We start from the raw sequence: 25622 nt of genomic DNA, 5'->3' as shown, positions 1-25622 counted from the left end.
TCTGACATCTATGTACAAAACTGTTGTGGGTAACAGATGGGCATTCTAGCGGTATGTGGGGAAGTGTGGTGGAATGTGGGGAGGTCTAAAGCATAAATTATAATGGAACCCAGAAATGGTCAGGTAGGACCCCAGTTTTTAAAATGTCGGGTCCCTGGAACCCACATATTTTGTCGCTCAGTGCAATCACCGACTTAATAGCTGTTATTTTATTATTTTTATTACACTACCTTTGTAGTCACTACACATTATTGTTTATTAATACCTGGAATATTGTTATCAGACTTATATGCTCACTACATTAAAACATTCTTCCTTTCTATTTGCATTGTGGAATATAGATACAGTATGTTCTTCCTCGTCTATCCTCTGTGCGTTATGAGTTGCGCTACACAGGGAGCATGAGAGCTGCTGGCTCCCGTGCGACTTGGCCGGCATCACGCATCTTTTTCGTTGCAAATATGAGTTATATGCAACGTGATTACACACGAGCAGACTTTGCTGATTGATATGATATGCAGCAAGTGTATGTTCTCTGTGCGGCTGAGTGGTGTGGAAAACGGAAACGGTATGACATAACGCCGGACCTAAGCCCGGCGGATGTAATACTGACGCCGGAAGGCAGAAGAGTGAAGATCCCGACAGGGTAAGTATTTTAACTATCCCTAACTCTCGCCCCCTCCTAACCTTAACCCTCCCTTAGGGGTGCCTAACCCTAACCTCCCCCCACAATGCCTAACCCTAACCTCCCCCCAGGGGTGCTTATACCTAACCCCCCCTCCCCGCACCCTAAACCTAACCCTCCCGGGGGGGTGCCTAACCATAACCTCCCCCCCGGGGGTGCATAACCCTAATCCCTCCTTCCCCTAGCCTAGCCCTAACCCTCCCGGGGGGTGCCTAACCCTAAGTCCCCCCTGGGAGAACCTAACGCTCCCCCTCCCCCCGCAGCTGTCCGCTCCCAGCACCCGTTCGGTATGCCGGGAGTTGGTAATTCGGTGGGTGGATAATGATAGGCGTCTGGATTTCGACGCTTCCTGACCGCATACCGTGGAAAACAGCTGCTGGCACTGTAAAATAGCATTTCATATGCAGACACAGCTGCAGTCGCATATGTAAAATATTTTAATTACAAAAGTCTGCTTGTGCATCTTCTTCACATCACATTGGGAACAAGACGCATTTACGGCGAAAAAGACAAACGAAAAGACACTGCATAAGTAATTTGGCACGGGACTAGGCGGGACTAGAAGGGCTGTTTAACACGACTGCAGCAACGAGGATGGAGGACACATCCGTATGTGTGTACTATATAAATAACATAATAAATAAATATAAAAATAACTGATAATAAATAAAAGGTAACAAATGAAGTGTCTCCTGCTAGCAGCAGCTGTAGAACAGCACTATGTAATCCACAAGAGGTTACAATGCTGAAAAATATGAAGCTGTGAGTTGTCATTATAGACTATATTTGTAGTCCCTGCAGAGGTAACATCAACATCTTTAAGTATTACACCTAAGAGCCAATCTAAATAACTATCCACTGAAGAAAAGGCTCAGTGTTCAGTCACTGGTTCTAGTTCTACCCTCTTGGAGTTTGGTGATGCCTACTGGACCATACATAAGCCAAACATATACACTCTGCTTTACCATTTGTAAAGGTTTGTACATTTGCCTTTGGCAGACCTGCACTACAAATAACACACCCCAGTTTATTGTCCCATCTGTCTCTTTACAGAAGATGGCTCGATGACATGTAAAGTACCATGCACAACACAAACCCATCTCCAGATCAAAATCACCAACGCTGTTCAATAAAACACCGTTGTTATTTTTTTTTCAGCACTTTTAATGCCTGCTCATTGGCATTTAAGACAGTAACAGGGACACACAACTATGTCCACCTTCAAAATTATCTACTTAGAACCTGAAACACGAAAGAAATATAGGCGTTAATGACGTTTCTGCTTCGCCTGCTAGCGTTGCAAAGCAGAAGGCGGCTATCTCATGTTTACTAGAAAACAGACCGGCTGAGGAGAGTGAGCGGTAAGTCACCCCTCGGCGGTGTCAGGCGGTGGAGCAGAGACTGTGGATCTCACCTCTCCCGCTGAGCTGCAGAAGTGATTTCGTTTTTTTTCTAAACAAACTTTAACGACACCGGCAAAATTGACAGAGAGGTCACTTCCTGCTTCTACAATGAGGAGAATGAGATAGCGGCAGCTAGAGGTGACAGCCAACGGTGACATTTCTGTTTAGTAGCACCTGGGTCACTTAGCGCTGCCACAGGTGCCTATGGCAGCGAGATATTGAAACCTGCTGTTAGCGCTAGCAGACAGACGTATAGGGGGGAATTCAATTAGGTCAGAGTTTGGTCCCGCAAGACAAATTTGTCTGTTTTTGTTCACGCCCCTAACCAGGTGAAGAGGTAGAGAAAAACTTTATCTTAAAGGTAAAAATTTGGGTATTTGCTTCAGAACCCCTCAGACACCCCTCTAATGACTAATTAAGTATTTGGAATTTTTCAATTAGCTTAATTGGGCCGAAAATTAATTACATGTCAGTTTTCGGGTGAAAAAAAATTAATGGCTTCAAATTACTCCAAATAGGCTTTTTATCTAAACAATGCACCCCAAATTTAATGAAAGTATTTATTTAAACGAAAAATAATTGCTTTTTATAATTTTTCTTAAAGTCGCCTCAAGTTACCCCTAAAGCATCTGTCTACTATTTTATTGCATTTTCCATTAATTTCCGTTTAATTCCATTGTATTTAAACAAAATTCTACAGCTTTTTACATTATTTAACTTTTTAAACAAATGCACAAATCAGCCATTTGACACCTTTTAAAAGCATCCAGTACTTTCCTTATGGCCACTAACAGTCTTCTATATGATTCTGCTAACAAAGTTTTCACTTTTTTGAGGTCCAGGAAGGTGTCCCCACTTTTCATGCTACTCTCACTGTGAGTAGTGCGAATTCGCATTTCTAATTGAATCGTGCGCATCTCGGGTGCACGCATGAAGGCGTAGTGTGAAAATTATAATGCAAAGTATGCAAATTTATCGCTTTTGGCACCTGAGTTCCCCCCATAATGTCTAGATGGGATGCGGCTAAGAGCCCGACAACCGAGATGCCGTCTGCCGGAACGCCGCCACTGGAATCCTGATTGCCAACAGAACACCGGCGACGGTATCCCAACATGACTGGGGATTCTGACGCCGGGATCCCGGCAGACGGCATCCCGATCGTAAGGAGACCGGGGAAAGGTATCAGCCACGGAGGAGGGGGGGTAGGTTTAGGCAATTCAGGGTTAGGCTGCGGGAAGGGGGGAGGTTAGGCTCTAGACAGGGGGGTTAGGTTCAGGCACCACCGGGGGGAGGGTTAGGGTGCGGGGTAGGGAAGGTTGGTATGATGGTGCAGGAAAGGAGGGTTAGGGGGTAAATAGGACAGGGGAACAATACTCACTGTTCTCCTGTCAGGATTTGAACCATTGAGCTGCTGCTGTCTGTGTACTGACAGCCGGCATCCTGTACATCGGTATTTCATACCGATTCCGTCTACAGCCATGGCCAAAAGTTTTGGGAATGACACAATTATTGGTTTTCACAAAGTTCGTTGCTTCACTGTTTTTAGACTTTTTTGTCAGATGTTGCTATGGTATACTGAAGCAACATTACAAGCATTTCATAAGTGTCAAAGGCTTTTATTGACAATTACATTAAGTTTATGCAAAGAGTCAATATTTGCAGTGTTGACCCTTCTTTTTCAAGACCTCTGCAATTCGCCCTGGCATGCTGTCAAACAAATTCTGGGCACATACTGACTGATGGCCGCCCATTCTTGCCTAACCAATGAATGGAGTTTGTCAGAATTTATGGGTTTTTGTTTGTCCACCCACCTCTTGAGGATTAACCACAAGTTCTCAATGGGATTAAGGTCTGGGGAGTTTCCTGGCCATGGAATCAAAATTTTGATGTTTTGTTCCCCGAGCCTCTTAGTTATCACTTTTGCCTTATGGCAAGGTGCTCCATCATGCTGGAAAAGGCATTGTTTGTCACCAAACTGTTCTTGGATGGTTGGGAGAAGTTGCTCTTGGAGGATGTTTTGGTACCATTCTTTCTTCATGGCTGTGTTCTTAGGCAAAATTGTGAGTGATCCACTCCCTTGGCTGAAAAGCAACCCCACACATGAATGGTCTCAGGATGCTTTACTGTTGGCCTGAAACAGGACAAAGACTTTTGGAGGATGGCCTGGTGTCAAGAAGGGCAGCAAAGAAGCCACTTCTCTCCAAGAAAAACATGCGGGACAGACTGATATTCTGCAAAAAGTACAGGGATTGAACTGCTGAGGACTGGGGTAAAGTTATTTCCTCTGATAAATCCCCTTTCAGATTGTTTGGGGCATCTGGAAAAACGCTTAGACCTTTTTGTAGCGCTAACATTTAACAAAAAGGTCTAAAAACACTGAAGCAGCAGACTTTGTGAAAACCAATATTCGTAATTCTCAAAACTGTTGGCCATGGCTGTAGATGCTTTATCTCGGCAGTATGCTGCTGCTCTATTTTAAACCTTTATCACAGTTTTAAAATGTTAGACATGAGGTCGACAATCTGGAAATACACTCCCCTGGGAAAGCGGTACACATAGTTGAGCAAATAGTATATGCCTTCTTCCATCATTCAATGACAACTAATTGCACATCAATCAACTACTTTCCATTGCCAGAACTGTGCTCATTTACAGGCTTGTTTGGTAATTCCCAGTAGAACTTCTTTAGACTTGTAGGAAACTTTCTCACTGGAGGGGAGATGTATGAAGCCTTGGAAAGAGATAAAGTGGAGCAGTTGCCCAAAGTAACCAATCAGCATGTAACTGTCATTTCAAAGACCATGCTAGATCTACAGTATGACAGAGTAATTTTGCAACCAAATCAGCATCTACTTTATCTCTACAAGAATTGATACATCTCCCCCTGGAACAGTCACATTTCACTTTAAAGGGATTTTCCAGAAAATGAGAAACTACCAGCTTGTGCTGTGGCTAAATCCATCCATGGCTCACAATAGATCTCTATGAATGGTGTATAATACACCAATATGCAGAGAAAATGAGCAGCATACAGTATTTAATGCATGGAGAGAGTTTACCTTTAAAAAGGACTGACCAATAATAAACAATTTGTAAAGGACACATTCAAATGTATTTGTTCACCGCAGATGGCATGTAATAATCTGATCAGAAAATCTTGGTAGGTATATAAATGTAACAATTAGAATATCTTATATTGAAACCAAAGCGCCTGTTCTTTTAAGATAAATAAAACATTTCCCTGGATATATTATGTACAATGCATCTTTTAGCAAGCTGTTCCCTGCCACCTGCTCAGTGCTTTAATTACAAAACGTATCTCTGTTGTAGACTAAGGTGTCAGCTTTGGTGGCTCAATGTTTTTGTCATTCTGTTTCTTCAACAGCACCCTACTGGGGATTTGTTTAATAGAAACAAATAGAAAACATGATTTCCGTGCCAAGACAAAGTTGGCATAAAACAAGCATTGTGCTACACCATTTACAGTGTATACAATCTCTATTACAAAAATAAATGAACACTTAGTTTAATACATAGGAGAAGGCCTAAAAATCACTCATACAGTATATGGTTGTTACTCTAGTGTTACATGGCATTTTAGAAGGGAACATATACAGTAAACAGCAGGGCTGTGGAGATAAAATTGAGGAGTCGAAGTCAATTTTCGATGGAGTACTGAAATGTAACATCTCCAACTTCAAAATAATAACTTATAAGATCATATAAATATCACCGATCGCATTAACATATGCACACAAGTTTAGGTAGAGGAACAGTGTATAGACTGAGTACTAATGATAGCCCTGATAAAGAGTTAGAGCAAATTGCACTCTTTGCTCAAACCATGCAGCAATGCAAGCGAGGTGTGCAAATGTATTTTTCTTATTAATACTGCATGATTTTACATGCTGCGGTCAGCTCTATTTTTACACTGCACTTTAGAGGTAGGCTAGTCTGTGCCTTCATAACAACTTTACATTATATTGTGCATTTTTAATTCCCCCCCTGCAACACAGAATGGTTTTTTCAGGTGCAAATTGCACCCAATTTGCCTCAACTCTAAAGCAGCTCCAATGTTGTTACTGATGAGGATTTAGCAGCATTGAACATTATTTACTGGGGAATATATGACAGTAAAATCATGTATTTTACTAAGCAGCAGGAGGGCAGGCTAAAGAGTATAGCAGCTGAAGCACAGTCAGCAGGTGGGGCAGTTCTCTGTTTGAGAACAATAAAGTTCTATTGCAAATAAAATGAAAAAAAAAAATAATTTTCATAGAAAATTAGCAAAGTTTTCTTGTTCAGAAATTTTCATAAATATTTTATATTCATTCAATCTAAGCAGCCTGATGATTTATGTGGTGGTGATGTCAATGTCTTGTGTAACCATTTTACTACTGTAAAGGAGTCGGAGTAGTAGTAAAATAGAGCGCTTGGGAGTCAAAAGTTTGGTGTACCAACTCCACAGCCCTGGTAAGCAGTGTCTTAGTCATTTTACAATACAATACTCACTCTGCTAGCAGCCAGGCACTGTTAACAGTTTCCTTCTCCTTTGATAATAACTGGTTTGTCAAATCCTGGACCGCCTGGTCAAATGCTCCCGGCTAAGAAAGGAAAACAGAACAATGAAAATTTAAGACTGATAAACAGTTCTTACCAACTGTAAGCATTAATGTGACATGCCACTTATATCAAGTATTACATCAGCAAACAGCCCTTGACTGAACTTTGAAAACATTAGTAACATGGTGGAAAACATTGTTAATATCCAGAAACAGGTTGCTACTGGGAAGGTGCATCTAAGGGCTGACGTACAGTTGCAGGTATCCATGATTTTTGTATAGAATACACATTCCATGCTGTGCAACCACACATAGGGGCCCATTTATCATTGATCGCTTTTGCTATGCGATCAGGGCATGCCAGTAACACCCCTGATCGCATTGCAAAAAGCGATCCTATCATCCGGTACATGCAGGGACACGGGCTCCAAAAGGAGCCCGTCCCTGGATGTCTCCGGAGAGCTGCTGGCCAGTGCAGGGGGTGGTGCACATGCGCAGTCCCATGGACTGCACATGCACATCCACCATAGCCGGGGAGGGTTCTGGTGGATTCCTCCGCCGGCTAATAGTGTGCGCTGTAACCCATAGGCTACAGCAGCTAACGTCATCTTCAGATTGCGTTAGCTGCGGGGGCCAATATCGAGAATGCATCGCAGTCCGGATATTGGTAAATTTGCCAGCATCGCATCCCCTATAGAAATGTACGGGGGAGGCGGCTGACAGCGGCAATGGAGGGATCACAGCAGGTATCGGAGATTCCTGCTGCGGTTCCTCCTTCATACATATGGGGGATACTTAGTATTTGAGGTAAAGCCCCGAAAACGGGTGTTTTCACGGATTTTACTTCAAATACATTTTGATAAATGGGCCCCAAAATGATTTAGGATTACGACTCCCTACACTGGCCTACCCTCCAACATGACCCCTTCCATGTGGCGCAAAATGCTCTGCTCCTGGATTTCTCTCTTAATTGATGATTGCAGACACATGTGTTGAGCTAGCTAAAAGATGAGGCAGGTGTATCACCCCAGGTGTCCGGCAATCATCAATTAAGAGAGAAATCCAGGAGCAGAGATATTTGTACCAGATGGAAGGGGTCACGTTGGAGGGTCTGCACTGGCAGAACAGGGGTGGGAATTGTAGGCCAAGTACAGTAAGGGCATGTTCGCGTGAATGGTGTGGAGATAGATCTGGACATGTAATGAATATACATGTGGCAGTAGGTCTGCATAATATGTAATGATGATGACAATTGGCAGTTGGACCCCTTGAAATTATAGTATAAAAGTCGCAGACATCTATTTGCATTACTTAATTGGAATTTATATTCAGATATTCTCAGTTCATTTTGAAAGGTGAATACAATAATGTTTATATTTAACCACTTACCTGGCATGGTCGCATGAGGTGCTACCGCAGCCAACTGGGCTTTAGGTGACACGGTCCCATCCCATGCAATTGTACCGTCCCACTGCGTCCCTTGTCTGTTATGGAGGAAATCTATTTGAATCTCTTCCTCTTGCTCCTGCCACCGAGGAGTGATATCACGGTCTGTAACAACCGACATTACTGCCGCAGGGGGGGACTGATCATCAGTTCCATCTACCACATGCTCCGCTGTGTTTTGCAATATGAGGGGGCAGGGCACGTTTTGGTACTTTGGGGGTAGGGGGCTCTGCCACTGGGATATATTACCATTAGGAGGCTGGAGGGTGATACTGCTGGGGATCTTTTTTTTAATTGGGTGGTGGGAAGTGATTTTACCATAATGCCTAGGGACAAGGGTGTGGGGGTGCGGGGTGCAAAACACCCCCTAGGTATATTTATTTTGAAATAAAATATTTAAAATATCAGTGTTCGCAAATATCGCATTTTACCCAGAAACGCTGCATAGGGCCCACTTTTAGAAGATGAGCAGGTCCCACAGGACGCGCTATGTTCTGCCCTAGCCAATCCTCGCCTGTAGTCTATCCAGACAATCTCAGCCTACAGCGTCTCCCTCCCTCTCACCCAGCCCACCGGGGCAGCACACTGTTCCGCTCTATTTGTATAGTGGATAGCCCAATATGGCCCCGGGTCATCAGCAGAGATGTAGGAGACAGCAGCACCGCACCCCCTTCCTCCCAAAAGCCACGGGTTCCAGAGTGCCTGGCCAGCTGCTGTGGGTCTAGGCAAGGCCCTGGCTTCCAGCGGCATTGCAGGTCCCAAACGCCCACACACCATAGAGATCTTAGGCAATCAGGCAAGTGCCGGGGTGTAGTCGGGTGGCTAGCCACGTCAGCCACGCCCCCGGCACGCCCACCAAAGGGGGCGTGCTGTCACTCACCATCGACAGCACGCCCCCTTTGGTACGAGACCCGGAGCAACGGCTTGCCCGTCGCTATCCGGGTCTCGTGCATGCGCACGACGGGGCCGGCTCCGCCGTGCGCATGCGCACTGGGCCAACATCGACCCGCTTGCGAGCGTTCATCGCTCGCGAGCAGGTCTGGATCAGGCCCTATGTTCCCTATCACATGCACACACACTAGGGTTAATTTTTTTTGGGAGCCAGTTAACCTACCAGTATATTTTTGGAGTGTGGGAGGAAACCGGAGTACCCGGAGGAAACCCACGCGAGCACAGTTAGGGCCGTGGTGGGAATTGAACCCACAACCTCAGTGCTGCGAGGCAGAAATGCTAACCATTACACAGTCTGTGCTGCCCTATTTTTTTCATTACACATAGTAGACACCTCTATTTTATGTATAGAACGCTTAATTACAATATTACTGAGTACAAATTGAGTATTGTGACTTCATCATATAATAATGACACTGTTAGCAACAGCTCTACTGTTTGTTACTCCTGATGTAACAACAACATACAAAGAGAAAAAGACACTATTTATTATAAAGAATAATAATCAGGGGGTCTGATGTTCACTAAACAACACATAATATAATATTAATAGAATAATATTAATATATTATTATAATATTATAATATTAATATATTAATATAATATTAATATATTTTATATGCAAGGTATATTTATTCAGACTAGAATATAAATAGCCATAGTGTAAACATTAATATTTAGACATATAACACATACATAAATACCAACAAATGCTGCATATAAAAATACATACATCAAATAAAACAACTATAATTTCATGGAGATCTCCAAGTCTAATATGTGAATGACACTGTGCTTTTTAAAAGGACTCAGGGCCTCGTTCAGCTTTGGAAATAATAGGAGATATGGTAAGAACTTACCATTGCTATCTCTATCTCTACGAAGTCCATAGGGTTCCACAGGATACCTTGGGGGTATAGGTGATGACGTCAGGCATCGGGCACCATAGAGTTAACTTTTCAGCCTCCCAGGATGCATCAGGGTCCCCCTCCTATACCCCGCCCCCGAGCCAAGGCATCTCAGTTACGTACCAAGCCATAGGCCAGAGGAGGAGAAGGAAGAGAGAGAAGAAAGATCTGGACACACACAAGAATCACATTATCACCAGAGAGAGACGGAAAAACCGGTGACCAGAGTAAAGCCCATCTGCAGCACAGGTGCGACAGAACCCTATGGATTTCATAGAAATAGAGATAACAAAGGTAAGTTCTTACCATATCTCCTATTTTCTACATCAGGGTCCATAGGGTACCCACAGGATACCTTGGGGATGTCCCAAAGCAGTATGCTTTAAGGGTGGGGATGCTCCTGTGCTGAAAGGAGAATCCGCCGCCCGAAAGAAGCATCCTGAGAGGCAAAGGTGTCAAAAGTGTAATACCTCACAAAGGTATGAACAGAGGACCACGTGGCAGCCTTGCAGATCTGGACTGCAGAGGCACCACGTCGAGCTGCCCACGAAGGACCCACAGACCTAGTGGAATGAGCCCTCACAGAGGATGGAACCGGAAGGCCTTCACGAAGATACAGTAAGCTTCTGAAATTGCCCTTCGAATCCAACCTGCCAAAGTTTGCTTTGAAGCAGGCCAACCTCTTTTACGGAAGCCATAGAGGACAAACAAGGCATCCGACTTCCTAAAAGAAGAAGTGCGGTCAACATAAATCCTTAAGGCCCGCACAACATCCAAAGTGGCATCACCCACTGAAAGATCAGGTGAATTAAAAGCCGGCACAACGATGTCCTCGTTGATGTGGAAACTTGAAACAACTTTAGGAAGGAATCCAAGACAAGTGCGCAGCACCGCCCAGTTCCTATAACAAATTAGGAAAGGGGGTCTACAGGAGAGAGCCACTAAGTCAGAAACACGTCTGGCTGAAGCACTGGTCAGAAGGAATATTGTTTTAGCTGTAAGCCATTAAAGGTCCACTGAGCCCAGTGGTTCGAACGGCGGTCCCTGGAGAGCTCACAGGACCACAGCCAGATCCCAAGGAGCCACCGGTGGAACAAAAGGTGGCTGAATGCGAAGAACACCTTGCATAAAGGTGCGCACATCAGGGAGCGCAGCAATCCTACGATGGAACCAGACTGACAGGGTAGACACCTGCACCTTCAGGGAAGCAAGGCGAAGCCAATGGTCTAGGCCAGCCTATAGGAAAGCCAACACTCTAGAGAGGCGGAACTCCCGAGGGGCATAACCTCTAGGTCGACACCACTGGAAGAACGTATGCCACACACGATGGTATACTCTTGCAGAGGATGGCTTCCGAGCTCTTAGCATGGTTTGCACCACAGAGCCGGAAAACCCCCTGGACCTTAACATGGCTGTCTCAACAGCCACGCCGTCAAAGACAACCGAGTCAGGTTCGGGTGAAGAAAAGGACCCTGTGACAGCAGATCCGGCCGCAGTGGTAACCGCAGAGGAACGTCCACTGACAGACTCTGGAGGTCCGAGAACCAGTGCTACCTGGGCCACTCGGGAGCTATCAAGAGGAGCATACCTCCTTCCTGTTTGAATTTCCGGATTACCTGCGGAAGAAGGGAAAACAGAGGAAAGAGGTAGGCAAACTGGAACGTCAACTGGACGGACAGAGCATCCATAAGAGACGCCTTTTCATCTCTTGTTCGAGACCCGTACACCGGCAACTTGTTGATGTGCCGGGACGCCATGAGGTCTATCTCTGGAAGACCCCACCTGTCCACCAGAAGTTGAAAGACGTCCTGCTGCAAAGACCATTCTCCCGGATGTACGTCCTGCCGGCTGAGAAAATCCGCTTCCCAGTTGAGGACTCCCGGGATGAACACCGCTGATAGAGCTGGGAGATTGTGCTCCGCCTAGACCAGGATGCGGGACACTTCTGCGAGTGCCGCCCGACTTCGGGTTCCACCTTGTCGATTTATGTAGGCCACGGTCGTGGCGTTGTCTAACTGGACCTGCACAGGGTGACCTTGGAGAACCCGATGTGCCTGCTGGAGAGCATTGAACACCGCGCGGGGTTTCAAGATGTTTATTGGAAGCTCCTTTTCTGCCTGAGTCCACCTGCCCTGGAATAAGTGTGGACCCGTGACCGCTCCCCAGCCCCGGAGACTGGCGTCTGTTGTTAACAGGACCCAGTTTTCCACCCAAAATGGGCGACCCTTGTTGAGGTGGGTCGTCTTCAACCACCAGGCTAGAGACAGGCGAACCCCCGGAGTGAGCACCATCATCTAGGACTTTAGACTCTGAGGCAGTCCATTCCATTTGGACAGGATCAATTGCTGCAGAGGTCTGGAGTGAAACTGGGCATATTCCACCATGTCGAATACTGACACCATGGAGCCCAGCAACCGCATCTCCGAGTGCACAGACACGCGGCGACACTGCAGACAACTGCGCACCCTCAACTGCAAAGCAGAGATCTTTTCCTCCATCACAAAGATCCGCTGCTGCCTGGAGTCCAACAAGGCCCCGAGGTGCAGGATCCTCTGAGACGGGGTCATGGTGGACTTTTGCCAGTTAATCAACCAGCCGTGACTCTGCAGCACTGCAATCGTCAGGTCCAGATGGCGTAGAAGGAGCTCTGGAGACCCTGCCAACAACAGAAGATCGTCCAGATACAGTAACATTCGGACTCCCTGCTTCCGCAGGTGAGCCGCCATGACCGCCATGACCTTGGTGAACACTCGTGGAGCTGTCGCCAGTCCTGAAGGCAGCGCCCGGAACTGGAAATGTTCATTGCGGATTGCAAACCTTAGGTATTGCTGATGGCGCAAAAGAATAGGGACATGCAGGTAAGCGTCCTGAATGTCCAATGACACCATGTAATCCCCAGGGTCCAGCGCAAGAATAATGGACCAAAGGGTCTCCATCCGAAACTGAGGCACCCTCGAGGACTTGTTGAGGGCCTTGAGGTTGAGTATTGGACGGTAAGACCCATTGGGTTTCTGCACCAAAAACAGATTGGAATAGAAACCCTGGTCCCTCTGGGAGAATGGAACAGGCACTATAACTCCAGCCTGGAGCATAGTGTGCAAAACCTTCACCAGTTCCAAGGCTTTGTTCCGGTCTAGTGGAAGGCCTGTGGTGAAGAACTGGGATGGAGGCCTGTGCCGAAAGGAGAGGGCATACCCGTGAGAAACCACCTCGTTAACCCAGGTGTCCGTCATAGTTATCGACCAACACTGGGCGAACTGATGCAGGCGGCCTCCCACTTTGGGATCCCCCAAAGGGAGGCCCAGACCGTCAGGCCGCAGGCTTGTCATCTGACTTAGGGGCCGGACGTCTGGTACTCCAGGCCTGTTTCCTGGGCTTGGCCGATTTCTTGGACCCAGCCTGTCAGGGAAAAGACTGTGCTTTAGGCCTACCCTGGGCCCTGTAAGGCCGAAAGGACGACGTACCAGAACTTGAAGGGACCGTAGCAGACGGGAGACATGCAGATTTGGCTGCTGCCAGCTACAATTTTGTCCAGATCCGGACCAAATAGAACTTCTCCATTAAAAGGCAAACCTTCTAAGCCCTTTTTGGAACCAGCGTCCGCCTTCCAAGATCGCAACCATAAGGTGCGACAAGCAGCAACAGCTGCAGAAGAAATCCTAGAGGTGAGGATACTGATATCCAAGGCCGCTTCATTGATGTAAGTGGCCGAGTCCCGGAGATTGCCCACCAGCTCGGCCTGTTCAGCCGAACACAGAGTCCAAAGATGCCTCCAAACTATCAGCCCAGCGCTCCATAGCTCTGGCTACCCAACACACGGCCATAACCGGTCTGGACGCCCCCCCCCCCCCTGCCCGCAAGGGAATAAATGGACTTTAGGCAGATTTCTACCTTGTGGTCCGTAGCATCCTTCAAGGAGGACATGGAAGGCATGGGCAAAGTGGCACTTCTGACTAGGCGTGTCACATGGGAATCCACCTGCGGAGGGGATTCCCACTTAGAAAAATAATTGTCAGCAAACGGATAAGCTACGGCTAAGCGCCTCTGAGGCTGATACAGTTTTACTCGATGTTTCCACACCTCCTCTAAATGGTCTACTAACTGACCAGAAAGAGGAAACACTGTGACGTCACCCTTAATATCCTTGAAAAAGGCATATTTGGATCATCATCCTCAATAACTAAAGCCGTACGGACTGCCCGAATAAGGCCAGGAATATATACCTTTGATTTAGCGTCCGACTCTTTAGTACGGAGAGGTTCCTGGTCAGATAGATCCAGAATCTCCCCATCATCGGACGTCACGTCGTCATCCTCATAAGGAGCAGACAGGGACGCCACAGGCCCCTTATGTGGCCGCAACACAGACTCCCCTTGTAAAACATCCGACAAATGCTGTACTGAAGATGTCAGAAAGTTAACCCACGTAGGCTCCTGTGAAACCTGGGGTGGGGAAATAGGGAGACTGTGGGGTACCATCAGTTGTCTCAGGAAACCCTGCATGGGTGACGACACCACTGACTGCTGGGACAATCCCATCTGGGAAAACGCAGGTGGCGGAGCTAACTGGCCCAGTAGGGTTGTAAGCGCCTTAGCGAAACAAGCCCAGGGAGGTTCCTGTACTGGAGCCGTGACAGTAATTGGCCGTGCCAATAAATAACACTGCCGACATAGCCCCTCCGCGTTACCCTCCCCCTCCGCTATTGGTACATTGCACTTAGTACACAAAAGCTGGAGAGAAAATTCACTCTCAGACATGATGGGAAGTATGTGACCCCTCTCACTGATACTCGTTAGTATAGTGGGAGAAACACCCTGCAATCACAGCAAAGCAAGGGTTTTAGCAGAGTAAGAGCAGGGACAGTAAAATGGCTGACAGTAGAAAGTGAAAGTACAGGCAGCAGCGCTAGCAGAAGTCACATACAATGCAGAAGAAATTAATCCCTGCACTATCAGCGCTGTTTCTCAACTACATAGACACAGAGTCTGGTAGGACACAGCGCTGCATACACTGACCTTAAGCCAATGGAGGAGAGGTATTCCGGGGGACCCAGACTGCGATGCCACCGAACAGCAGCTTCCAGCAGCGTTCACCATGCAAAGATGGCCACCGAGGAGCAGAGAGGAGGCCGGCCTGGGGGAGAAGCGCTGCCACAGGACCAATCGGCAACGCAGAGAGGGCTGTGTGCAGCGGGGGAGGCGCCGGCTGTATACAGGGAAGGCGCGCTCCCCTGGCATGCAATTAACCCCTGGGACGCCGCAGCGCTTGCCGCTCAGCTGCGGCCTGCTGTCCCAGGGGGATAGTGGAAGCGCAGGTTAGTACCTGGCTCCACGCTGCAGCCAGTCCCCAGGGAGCCCCCTGCCTGGGGACTGTGGACCATGTTCTCAGCAGGGACCCACCGCGGGACCCCCGCTGCTTACCTGCTCCCCTTAGATCTGGCCATGGTCCGAAGTATCTGGGGTCACCGCTAGCTGTGACCCCAGACACTTACCAGCACCCCCGGATCAGTACCGGCGTTCTGGTACAGCGGGGTGTTTGGGAGACCGCATGGACGTCAGCAGTGACTGTCCATGTTGTACTCCCAGATGTGCAGCCACAGCTGCCTTGAAAGAAACTTCAGGGGTCATTCTTAGCCCCCCTCTAAACAGGTGCTCCAACTCCGAGCCGGGCACCACCGAAACTGGGATGCCTTGGCTCGGGGGCGGGGTATAGGAGGGGGACGCTGATGCATCCTGGGAGGCTGAAAAGTTAACTCTATGGTGTCCGATGCCTGACGTCATCACCTATACCCCCAAGGTATCCTATGGATACCCTATGGACCCTGATGTAGAAAGAGTGAGATTTAGAACTTAACTGATCAACTTGGTGAAACCATGCTGCATTGCAGGTGGGGCAGATTTAAAATGTGCAGAGATTTAGATTTGGGAGGGAGGTGTCCAAACTGACATCTAAATTATAGCGCAATAATAAAGCTGTGCAGTATTTTTGGGCTACATGCAAAAGCAGCCAGTATTTACACTACATGCAAAATAAGTATGTATTTACACACCTTGCATTGCAACATGGTTTGTCCAGGTACACAGTTAAGTGCTAATTCTCATTCTATTCCCAAAGCTGAATCAGGCCCTCAGTCCATATATTCATAAGATATCGCTCCTGGTTGTGTAAGCTACAGAAAAGAATGTAAATGGAAACATAAAACTTGCATAATCACCACTCTCCACTGATGTTAGTAATCAGTACTCAGTATACTGTGCGGGAATATGCAGTCCTGAACATCCCCCGTGCTGTAAAGAGAGGTGCAGCGGCTGCAATTGCACGCCGCCCGTGTATTCACCTGCGTGTAGCCACTCTTTGAAAAAGCTCCCTCTATAAAGGAGCGAAACCGGTTAGAGGATCCAAAGCCCTTTGCGAATGCACGACTGGACAATCGATATCTTAGTGCATTCACTACTTTGCTATCGCTGGGACTGGTTGCCATATAATACTTTTTATTGTTGTCGCTGTCCACGTGAGGAATCCCCCATACCATCTGGAATATAGAGACTACTGGCGTCTACTTCCAGCATTAGCATCTGTGGTCCCGGCGGACTCCCGCAGGTGCATACAAGGGTTGCGTGCAATTGCATGAACAGTGACCCTCAAATGTGAATCACAATTTTCAAGCCATATATTCATCCTGGGGTTGATTGACGATTGTACTGCAGACATGTTGTGACCCTCAAAACTAGTTCAATTTTACACAGGCTTAAGATTTTGGTTTGAACCTGACAAGCATGATATCTGCCTGGAGTGTGTACTGTATCCTCTCCCTGTATACACCTTTCCTCCCACAATCAAAACCATGTGACGGTTAATTGGCTGCTAACTAAATTTATCCTTGCGACTGTCCAATTGTGTGCCAGTAGTAGAGAACTTTGTATAATGCACTGTAAGGCTAAAGTGCTTTGTAAAATGTTGCCACTGTATGAATAAAGAGGAATAACTAATATAAAACATAATTAATATAACAACAATATGTTAACACTAATGGTTGTTTTAAGTGCATTCTTAACTTTCCCAGCTATACTGTCTAAACAGGACGTAGAGAGGGAAACCACATAAAAATGCTGCAGGTCTAATCATCAATTAATCATTCAGCAACGATCAATGGAGCACAAACAAAAACATAAGCCTGCAGTATTTTAGCCGAGTTTCCCTCAATGTACATTCTGTCTGGAACAAAGCACAAATGGAAACATAAAGATGTTGACATAACCACTTAGAACAATCACAATACAAACATGTTGTTCTAATACTGCACTTCTGTAGTAGATTTTGCTCTGTGCCCATACATACATACATACATGTCTACAAGGTGCTTATAATTTCCACGTCTCTGTGCAGTCAATACTGTACAGTATAACGACATTCATAATGTTATGATGTCAATACGGTTAAAATGTCAACACATGGAAAATGTTTGCTTGGACAAAATGTTGATATTGTCAAAATGTTGACATTACGGTTAGGGTTACCAATAGGGTTAGCGCTAGGGATAGACTTGACTAAAAACATTCTGACCTTGTTGACACTTTATTATGAATATGACAACATATTAAATTTTGACATCTCATGTCGACTTAACATACCAAACCCACCACATGCACTATGATGTCATGTATAGGTACAGCTCTCCTTGAGGATTTAAGCATGATGTTAATTAAGGAACTTTAAGCACTGGTTTTACACTGTTAGTTCCATCCTCATATTGTTATAATAGTGTGGTTAATTACTGTATGGGGACCAATGGGATGTGTCTTAGGAATGTTTTAGGTTAGACACTTTCGGGTAAATTTACTAAAGTGAGAGTTTTCAGAAATTAAGATGTTGTCCATAGCAACCAATCAGATTCTAGCTATTATCTTCTAGAAGGTGATAGTTAAATGTTAAGTAGAATCTGATTGGTTGCTATGGGCAACATCACTTCTAAAAACTCTCACTTTAGTAAATATAACCCTTTGAATCTTTCCAGCATCTTAAAATAAACTTTCAGGCTGGTTTGCACTTTGAAAAGGCTCTACACATTGCACATATTAAGGCACCAACATATTTGCCCAGCCAACTCGCCTTCTGCACATTTAAATATAATGGGGCTGCTTCTGTAATTTTGATTTAGACTTGTCCAGTTATGTCTACAAATCCCTCTAATATCCAGTCATTTGAGTAAAATAGGAACAGAAAAGCAGGAATAACCAACTCGGCTTCTCTAAATGACCACCACAATGATAATAATGCTCCTAGTAGTGCAAGTAAGGTGGGACAGGAACACAGATTTTGTTGGTAATTTTCAAGGAGCGAAATTGCCTTTAATTGAAAGTGTTAGCAATGTAAGGGGGCAACATAATTAAATGTAATGTTGAATACCGTCGGAAATGAGTTCTCGGAGTTATTCAATTGGCCGCGCTGTTATCCCGCTCACACCCTCCTGAGGTATGAGCACAAATCCAACTAAACTAGTGCTATGATGCTAGTAGTGGGCTTAGCACATGCACTAACAGCAACGCAACGGTCACTTAAGATGGAGAATGACGTTTACCACAACTAAACACCCGACATTAAACTGCATCTCCTAACTTAAGTACAAGCCGAGATGGGAAGATTTGTATAGCTCCAGGCACTCATTGCCAGGAGCTATTCAACATCACATTTAATTGAATTGTCCCCTAAGTCAAGTAAATCCAACTTTGTAGCATAGCTACCAAACATATGATTATGCATCTACACAGAGATAGTTCTAGAGAGGAAATATTCTGCAGATCAAGAAGAGTAAACATAGCATACTGTTAGTCTAACTGGTTCCTGGCTACTCTGGCTCACTGAAATTAGCAATGTCAAGTCCCACTGGGGCAAGGACTGATCTTAAAGAATAAACATTCTCTGTACAGCTTTGCTTTATATAATTGCTACATCAGCAACCTTCCCTTGGGTATTATGACTGCTGATGCAGTAATGTTTATAAACCGTGTCCATGTCTTGCAATGTTCTGTCCGGTAAGTGACTTTGGGGTAAATTTACTAAGATGGGAGTTCTATTAAGAAGTGATGTTGCCCAAAGCAACCAATCAGATTCCAGGTATTATCTTCTAGAAGGTGCTAGATAAATGAGAAGTAGAATCTGATTGGTTGGTATGGGCAACATCACTTATTAATAGAACTCCCAATTTAGTAAATTTACCCCTGTGTTCTTGTTTTGTTCATGTTGTTTCTGTATTTGTACTGTACCTTGTAAAGGCGCTGTGGACACGTAAATAAAGCCTAATAATCATATTAAGAGGAATAATAAAAATATGAGTCATATACAATACAGTAAGGGTTTTGAAGGGTCGTCAGGTACTTTAGGTCAGTATTCATGTTCATCAATTGGCTTGTGTCATTTACCTCTTCATTCATTAACAAATGAATGGTGTATTGAGCTATCAAATCACATGGAAATTTAGTACAGAGAAACACTACAACAGCTATGACAATTTTGTTGATAATTAAGCCGCACCTTTTACACTTCCTAAGGAACATAGGGCAACAGTCAATCTATCCAATCGCGATTATTTCTGCAGACCCCGCAATGTCACTCTGTAACTAATGTGGTTCTGACAAAAAGTTATTTGTCATCTGAGAGTCTCTTTCAAAGGCATGACAAATGTACACTGGTTGTAGAGAACGGTCTTGTGACTGACATTCAGAGTTCATCTGTGATACAAGCAGTGTACTGTTTCTTTCATGATAGACAGTAAACCATCAATGATTATTTTCCTCCAGCACTCTGTCATAAAAGGGCAGTATAAGTGTAATGAGTATACACACCTTACTACACCAACGTGTAGCACAGCAGAACAAGCGATCTTATCGCGTGGATGATCATTACGATACCTCTAATGAGAATATCTTTGTGCTTGTTTCACCTATCTATTGTTTAAATGCTGGCTGTGTAGCAAGAGATAACCCCGGCATATTTAGAAATGTACAAATGCTGATACATATTGCCATTACTAAAACAAATATGTTCGATTAGTTCATGAAAAACAAAAATAAGCATAACTTGCAAAGGCATTCATACACATTGTAAGAGAATTATATGGGCGATTATCTGTGTGACGCACAGGACATTTACAGGCATTCAAGTACGTGAACGGTTTCTATACAACAATTTTTTGCTGAGTCCCGGTAATCACGCAGAGTTTTTAAAAATGACAGAAAGAACGGCTTACTGTAATGAATTTTTTTTCTGTTGTATCTTTTCTACTAACAAAGTATCTAAAGGTCTCCATACATCAGCAATTGAATGCAGCAATCGTGCAATTTGCAATCGATTGTGTCTGAAAATCTTTCCCTTTTTTAATCGATTGTAGATTGCAGAATTGCCACAGTCGATTGAAAAAGGGAAAGATTTTTATACACAATCAATTGCAAATTGAACGACTGCTGCAATCAATTGCTGATGTATGGGGCCTTTAGACTTAGGAGCCTATGTACTAATAATCGCGGCATTTATTATTATTATTTATATTATTATTATGTATCAATCTCACCGGGAATATTTTAATTTTAATGTACTTGATACATACCCTGCTATGTACCAAGTAGTGCCTGCGAGTTATATCCCCAGCAAATTGTAGAGGTCTTTCACAGAAGTGAAAGACTTCATGGGGGAAGCAGACACTCCGCATGGGCACAGCATCAGGTTCCGGAGCCGGCCTGGGGCTACGGGGGAGAGATCGGAAGATCTCTCTCCTGCACCTGGAGCCTCCATAGGCTTATATCTTCACTTTTTGGAGCTTAGTACTTAGGGGTCAGATCGTGCTCCCCATTGATAATAATGGAAACTGCGATCTGAAGTGCTAATTAGCACTTTGCCGGAGATTGTTGTGAAATCTCATGCATTGTGCTATTAGTACATAGCAACAATACATAAAATTATGCAGAAACTGTAGTTTCTGCATCATTTTATGTAAAAATCAGCTTGATACATAGGCCCCTTGGACACCAGAAATAAAAAATGTTGGTAAATAAACAGTTCACGAACTTAAATGTATGTAAATGTCCCACAGAGAATCACCCATATATAAATAGGGGGTACTGTAGACAGACTGGTTTTACCCTGGCAACAAAGAACTTCCTTAGGAGATATTGTTGGTTAGAAGATTCTGAACTCTGGGGCTGCTCCTTTTCCTGCTGTCCTCGTTTCTCCCCGTCCCCGATGCCCTGGTTGACTTCTGAATGCGAAGAACCATGTGCACCCAGCTCCACTGGACGGAATTCACCCCCTGGACCAGACTGTGCCATGTCTGAAATCTAAGATATGACAAATGAGTATAAGTAGAAAATACCTAGGCCCAAATTTATCAATGAGTGATATTCTTATCACTTGTTACTAATCAGCTCCTGTCATATGTTTGAAAAATAACAGTTAGGAGCTGATTGGTTGAAGCACCATTTAAGACTAGTAACAAGTGATAACAAGAATATCAATCTGGGCCACAGATTAAATTAAACCCAAAGGGCTTGATTCAATTCACCGCGAATTGACTAGGGAGCTCCCGAAGCTATTCAATCCAGTGTGCTGTTAAGGATTTCTTTACGCATCCCTCCTGGGGTGCGAGCAGAAATCCAACAAAACTCCTGGCGCGACGCTGTTTTCTGCCCTTAGCGCTGCAGAAACAGCATCGCGCCGTGCAGTTTAGTCAGAGAATGCCGTTTCTCACGACTAAACACCATGTTTAAGGCACGAGAACTGGCATTCTCTGACAAAACAGCGTGCTGAATTGAATAACTCCGAGAGCTCCCTCCCAGCGTTATTCAATTTGCGTTGAATTGAAAGGAGCCCTATGTGTGCTTACAATTATGTAAAATGTAAAACTGGTGGTTGCATCACTTATGATGTTTATTACTCAAGCTAAGTTTAAGGGGAAGTATGGCATGTAATCAGTGGTACAGCAATGCAATATCATACTATTTAGGTTTAATAAACACAGTGTAGATAGATAGATGATCAACTGAAAGATGATTCCCATGTACTGGTCTACCATACTCTTAGTACATGTATTACTTTATCTTACCAGCTTTTTCTGATAACAGCCATGTGTACATATGATCACTTTTCATGAACAGGTAAGCATATTGAAATAGTTGGTGGTTGAAACCCATTTAAAATCTTTCTATATTGTTTCCTGTAAAATTCCATGTTTGGCTTTTTTGCTGTTAGTAACTTTGGCAATAAATACCTATGAACAGTATGTGTGGGAATACAATGATTTATGTCATATGATGCGGTAAAGTGCAGCATAGTGTGGCCATTATACCTACAGTAAGTTTCTACAATTTCCTTACTTTTAATCCTTACTATTAATTTGCCAGCATTTCAAAGCTGTTGTCGTGTACAAGTCATAGTTGAGGACGTTATTGTGCCTGCAAAGATCCCCTGATGAGTATTAATAATGTGGTTTTACAAAATGCACTGATTTTGCTGTGTAAAAACATGGTGGAATTGTAAAGCTGGGTACACATACTGAGCGATGTGTACCCAGCCGTTATGTCGGACCGATCCTGGGTACAAATCAGAACGAGGTAAAGAACGACAGAACGATACCTGGGGCTGCTTGCAATATTGTTAGCATGGTCGTCTGGACGATTTCGCAAGTGGCCGTGGGAGCGTGCACATTGGCCGTACACACTAAGCGATGCGACCAATATGTTGCTTCGATTCGGCCGGAAACGACATATCATGCCGACATCGTCTCAGTGTGTACCCAGCTTTAGCCTGATTTTTATAACCTACATAATACTAACATACCCCTCCCCATAGTTGGGGCACTGCTATATGCCACACTTTTTCAGGGCTCTGCTTGTCTGTATTAAGGATTAATTTCATTCACCAACCTTAAATTATAAGAGGTATGAAGGAGGACCAATCACCAGCCAGAAAAAGACAGCACCTAACACAAAAAGATTGCATCCCTTTTAATCTTAAAAATGTTTTTGAGATTAGCATATTACATTAAAATATAAAACAAAATAATAATTTAAAGCAGATACATTAATCAATAGTGTATATGGAGACTGTTGTGAACTATGGGGGTCATTCAGACCCGCTCGCGAGCAGCAGTACGCTCGCAAGCGGGTCGATGTTCCCCACTGCGCATGCGCGAGACCCGGGGAGCGACAGGCTTTCCATCGCTCCGGGTCTCACACCAAAGGGGGCGTGCTGTCGATGTTGATTGACAGCACACCCCCTTTGGTGGGCGTGCCTGAAGCCGTCTGAAGCCGGCCCCACTGACATCACTAGTGATGTCAGTGGGAGTGATTTTGGCTCTGATAGAGCGAAAATCACTCCAGGGCTTGTGGTAGGGAGACCCTACTGCAGGGTCTCCGTCGCAAGTCCGATGGTCGCGATGGTCAAGACCATCGCGACCATCTTTTTGGCCGCTCGCATATGCTGTGGGTGGTCACCCACAGCTATATGAGCGGCCAGGAGGCCGCTCCATTTTCATGGAGGAGGACCCTGATTCAGAGTGAGCGCTCTGGTCAGAGCGTCCGGCTCTGAATCAGGCCCTATATCCCATAGCTGCAAAAGAATTCCAATTATCAGTATTGATCTGCGTTCCACATGCAACCTCTACTTCTTTAATGGGTTCCGGACTATAGATAGACAGTAATTAGTTAGACAATGTCTAGATAGAAACCTGATGTTAGACAGTTAATAGTTAGACAAGGATAAAAGTTCGACACAGACAAAAGTCAGACACACTAAAGTTTGACATGTAAAAAGTTCGACAGGTACAAAAGGTCGACAGGGTCAAAAGTTCGACATGGAAATGATCGACACAACAATGGTCGACACATTTTTATTTATTTATTTTTTTAGGGTTAGGCACTTACTGGAGGGCTAGGCACTTACCCAGACGGTTAGGGTTAGGCACCAGGAGGGGCAGTTAGAGTTAGGAACCATGGGGAGGGTTAGGGTTAGGGTGAAGACTAGGGCTAAAAAACAAATTGTCAACACATTTTTTTTTCTTTTTTTAAGATTAGGGTTAAGTTTAGGGTTAGGCACTTACTTGACGGTTAGGATTAGGTACCAGGAGGAAGGGTTGGGGTTAGGCACCAAGGGGAGGGTTAGGGTGAAGATTAGGGCTAAAAAAAAGTAAAACATTTGCCGACCATTTCTCTTTCATCCACTAGGGGACACTGGAGGTGCTTACGCTGGGGTATAGAGGCGTGGATAGCTGGAGCTGGCACTTTAAAATTTAGAAGTGTGAAGCTCCTCCCCCTCTATGCCCCACCAGCCCTCAGTTTAGAAAATGTGCCCTTGGAGCTGGTCACAGCCTGCTGTGCTCCAGCAAGCCACATAATTTATTTCTTTTATTTCGTATATATTTTATTTTCAGTTTTTCTTTCTTATTTTAAGCATCTATCAAATCAGGCCTTACTGACATATCTCATGGTGTTCCAGTCGGGGTCTTCCGTCTAGAATTTTTCCATTGTCCTGGTTTCTGCTTTTCCTTCAGACCGGTCTGGATTCTGGCCTTCGGCTGGGAACTCTAAAGGTGCAGGTTTCTGCCCTCTCCATTTTCTTTCAAAGAAAATTGGCCCTCATTCCTGAGGCTCATTGCTGAGGTGCAGACATTTCTTCAAGGGGTCTTGCGCGTGCAGCCTCCTTTTGTACCTCCGATAGCTCCCTGGGACCTAAACTTAGTGCTTCTGTTTCTTCAGTCGCCCATGTTTGAACCTTAGGAGGAGGTCGATCTTAAGTACTTGTCTTGGAAGACTGTCCTCCTCCTGGCTCTCGCTTCGGCTCGTAGAGTTTCGGAATTGGGTGCTCTGTCCTGTAAGCCACCTTACCTTGTGTTTCATGCTGATAGGGCGGAACTGGGGACGGTAGCCACCTTCCTTCCCAAGGTTGTGTCGGCTTTCCATATCAATCAGCCTATTGTGGTACCGTCGTTGCTGGAGGAGTCTGGTGGATCTTCTACCTTGGATGTGGTTAGGGCTCTCCACATCTATGTTGCCAGGACAGCGTCCCTCCGTAAGTCTGAGTTGCTTTTTGTCCTCTATGATGCTGTTCGGAGGGGTTGGCCGGCGTCTAAGCAGACTTTGGCATGTTGGATACGGCTGACTATTCATCAGGCTTATGATAGTGCTGACCGTCGGCCTCCTTCGTCCATTTCGGCTCATTCCACACGTTCTGTGGGTGCGTCATGGACGGCCGGTAGAGGAGCCTCCACGTCACAATTGTGCCGTGCGGCTACTTGGTCTTCAGTTCACACGTTGTTCAGGTTTTACAAATTTGATACGTTTGCTACTTCGGCATCCCGTTTTGGCCGCCTTGTTCTGCAGGCGCCGCAGAGAGCTCCCGCCCGTGGGGACAACTTTGGGACGTCCCCAGCGTAAGCATCTCCAGTGTCCCCTAGTGGATGAAAGAGAAAATGGGATTTTGGTACCTACCACTAAATCCTTTTCTCTGATTCCACAGGTGACACTGGACGCCCACCTCTGCGCTCTATGCCTGCCTGTTCGGTTTTGTTCTATATGTTGTATGATTTAATTATTGTGTGTTCTTCTCTCCTTTCACTTCGCTTGTTCTCCACCTCCTCTCGGTCTTCATTTTCTAAACTGAGGGCTGGTGGGGCATAGA

The 25622-nt window shown here is 45.2% G+C and overlaps 1 protein-coding gene across 2 annotated transcripts in view; it reads right to left on the bottom strand.

Annotated features, from left to right (window-relative positions):
* TPRG1 (tumor protein p63 regulated 1) overlaps positions 1-25622 on the bottom strand; it is a 94710-nt gene that overhangs the window by 63523 nt on the left and 5565 nt on the right. Inside the window, exons 2-4 of one of the 2 annotated variants that reach the window (XM_088444717.1) lie at positions 22871-22926; positions 21092-21286; positions 6601-6692 (exon numbers count right to left, since the gene is read on the bottom strand). In XM_088444717.1, the coding sequence (XP_088300843.1) occupies positions 6601-6692; positions 21092-21277 (278 nt within the window). In that variant the 5' untranslated portion in view covers positions 21278-21286; positions 22871-22926. The remainder of the gene's footprint in view (positions 1-6600; positions 6693-21091; positions 21287-22870; positions 22927-25622) is intronic. The other variant, XM_088444718.1, reaches the window with a different exon arrangement.

This window comes from Taudactylus pleione, unplaced genomic scaffold (assembly GCF_031769625.1).
Source record: "Taudactylus pleione unplaced genomic scaffold, aTauple2 ptg000372l, whole genome shotgun sequence".
Taxonomy (NCBI): domain Eukaryota; kingdom Metazoa; phylum Chordata; class Amphibia; order Anura; family Myobatrachidae; genus Taudactylus; species Taudactylus pleione.
Note: the sequence above shows the minus strand (reverse complement) of the source record. Positions and strands in the feature narration are given on the sequence as shown.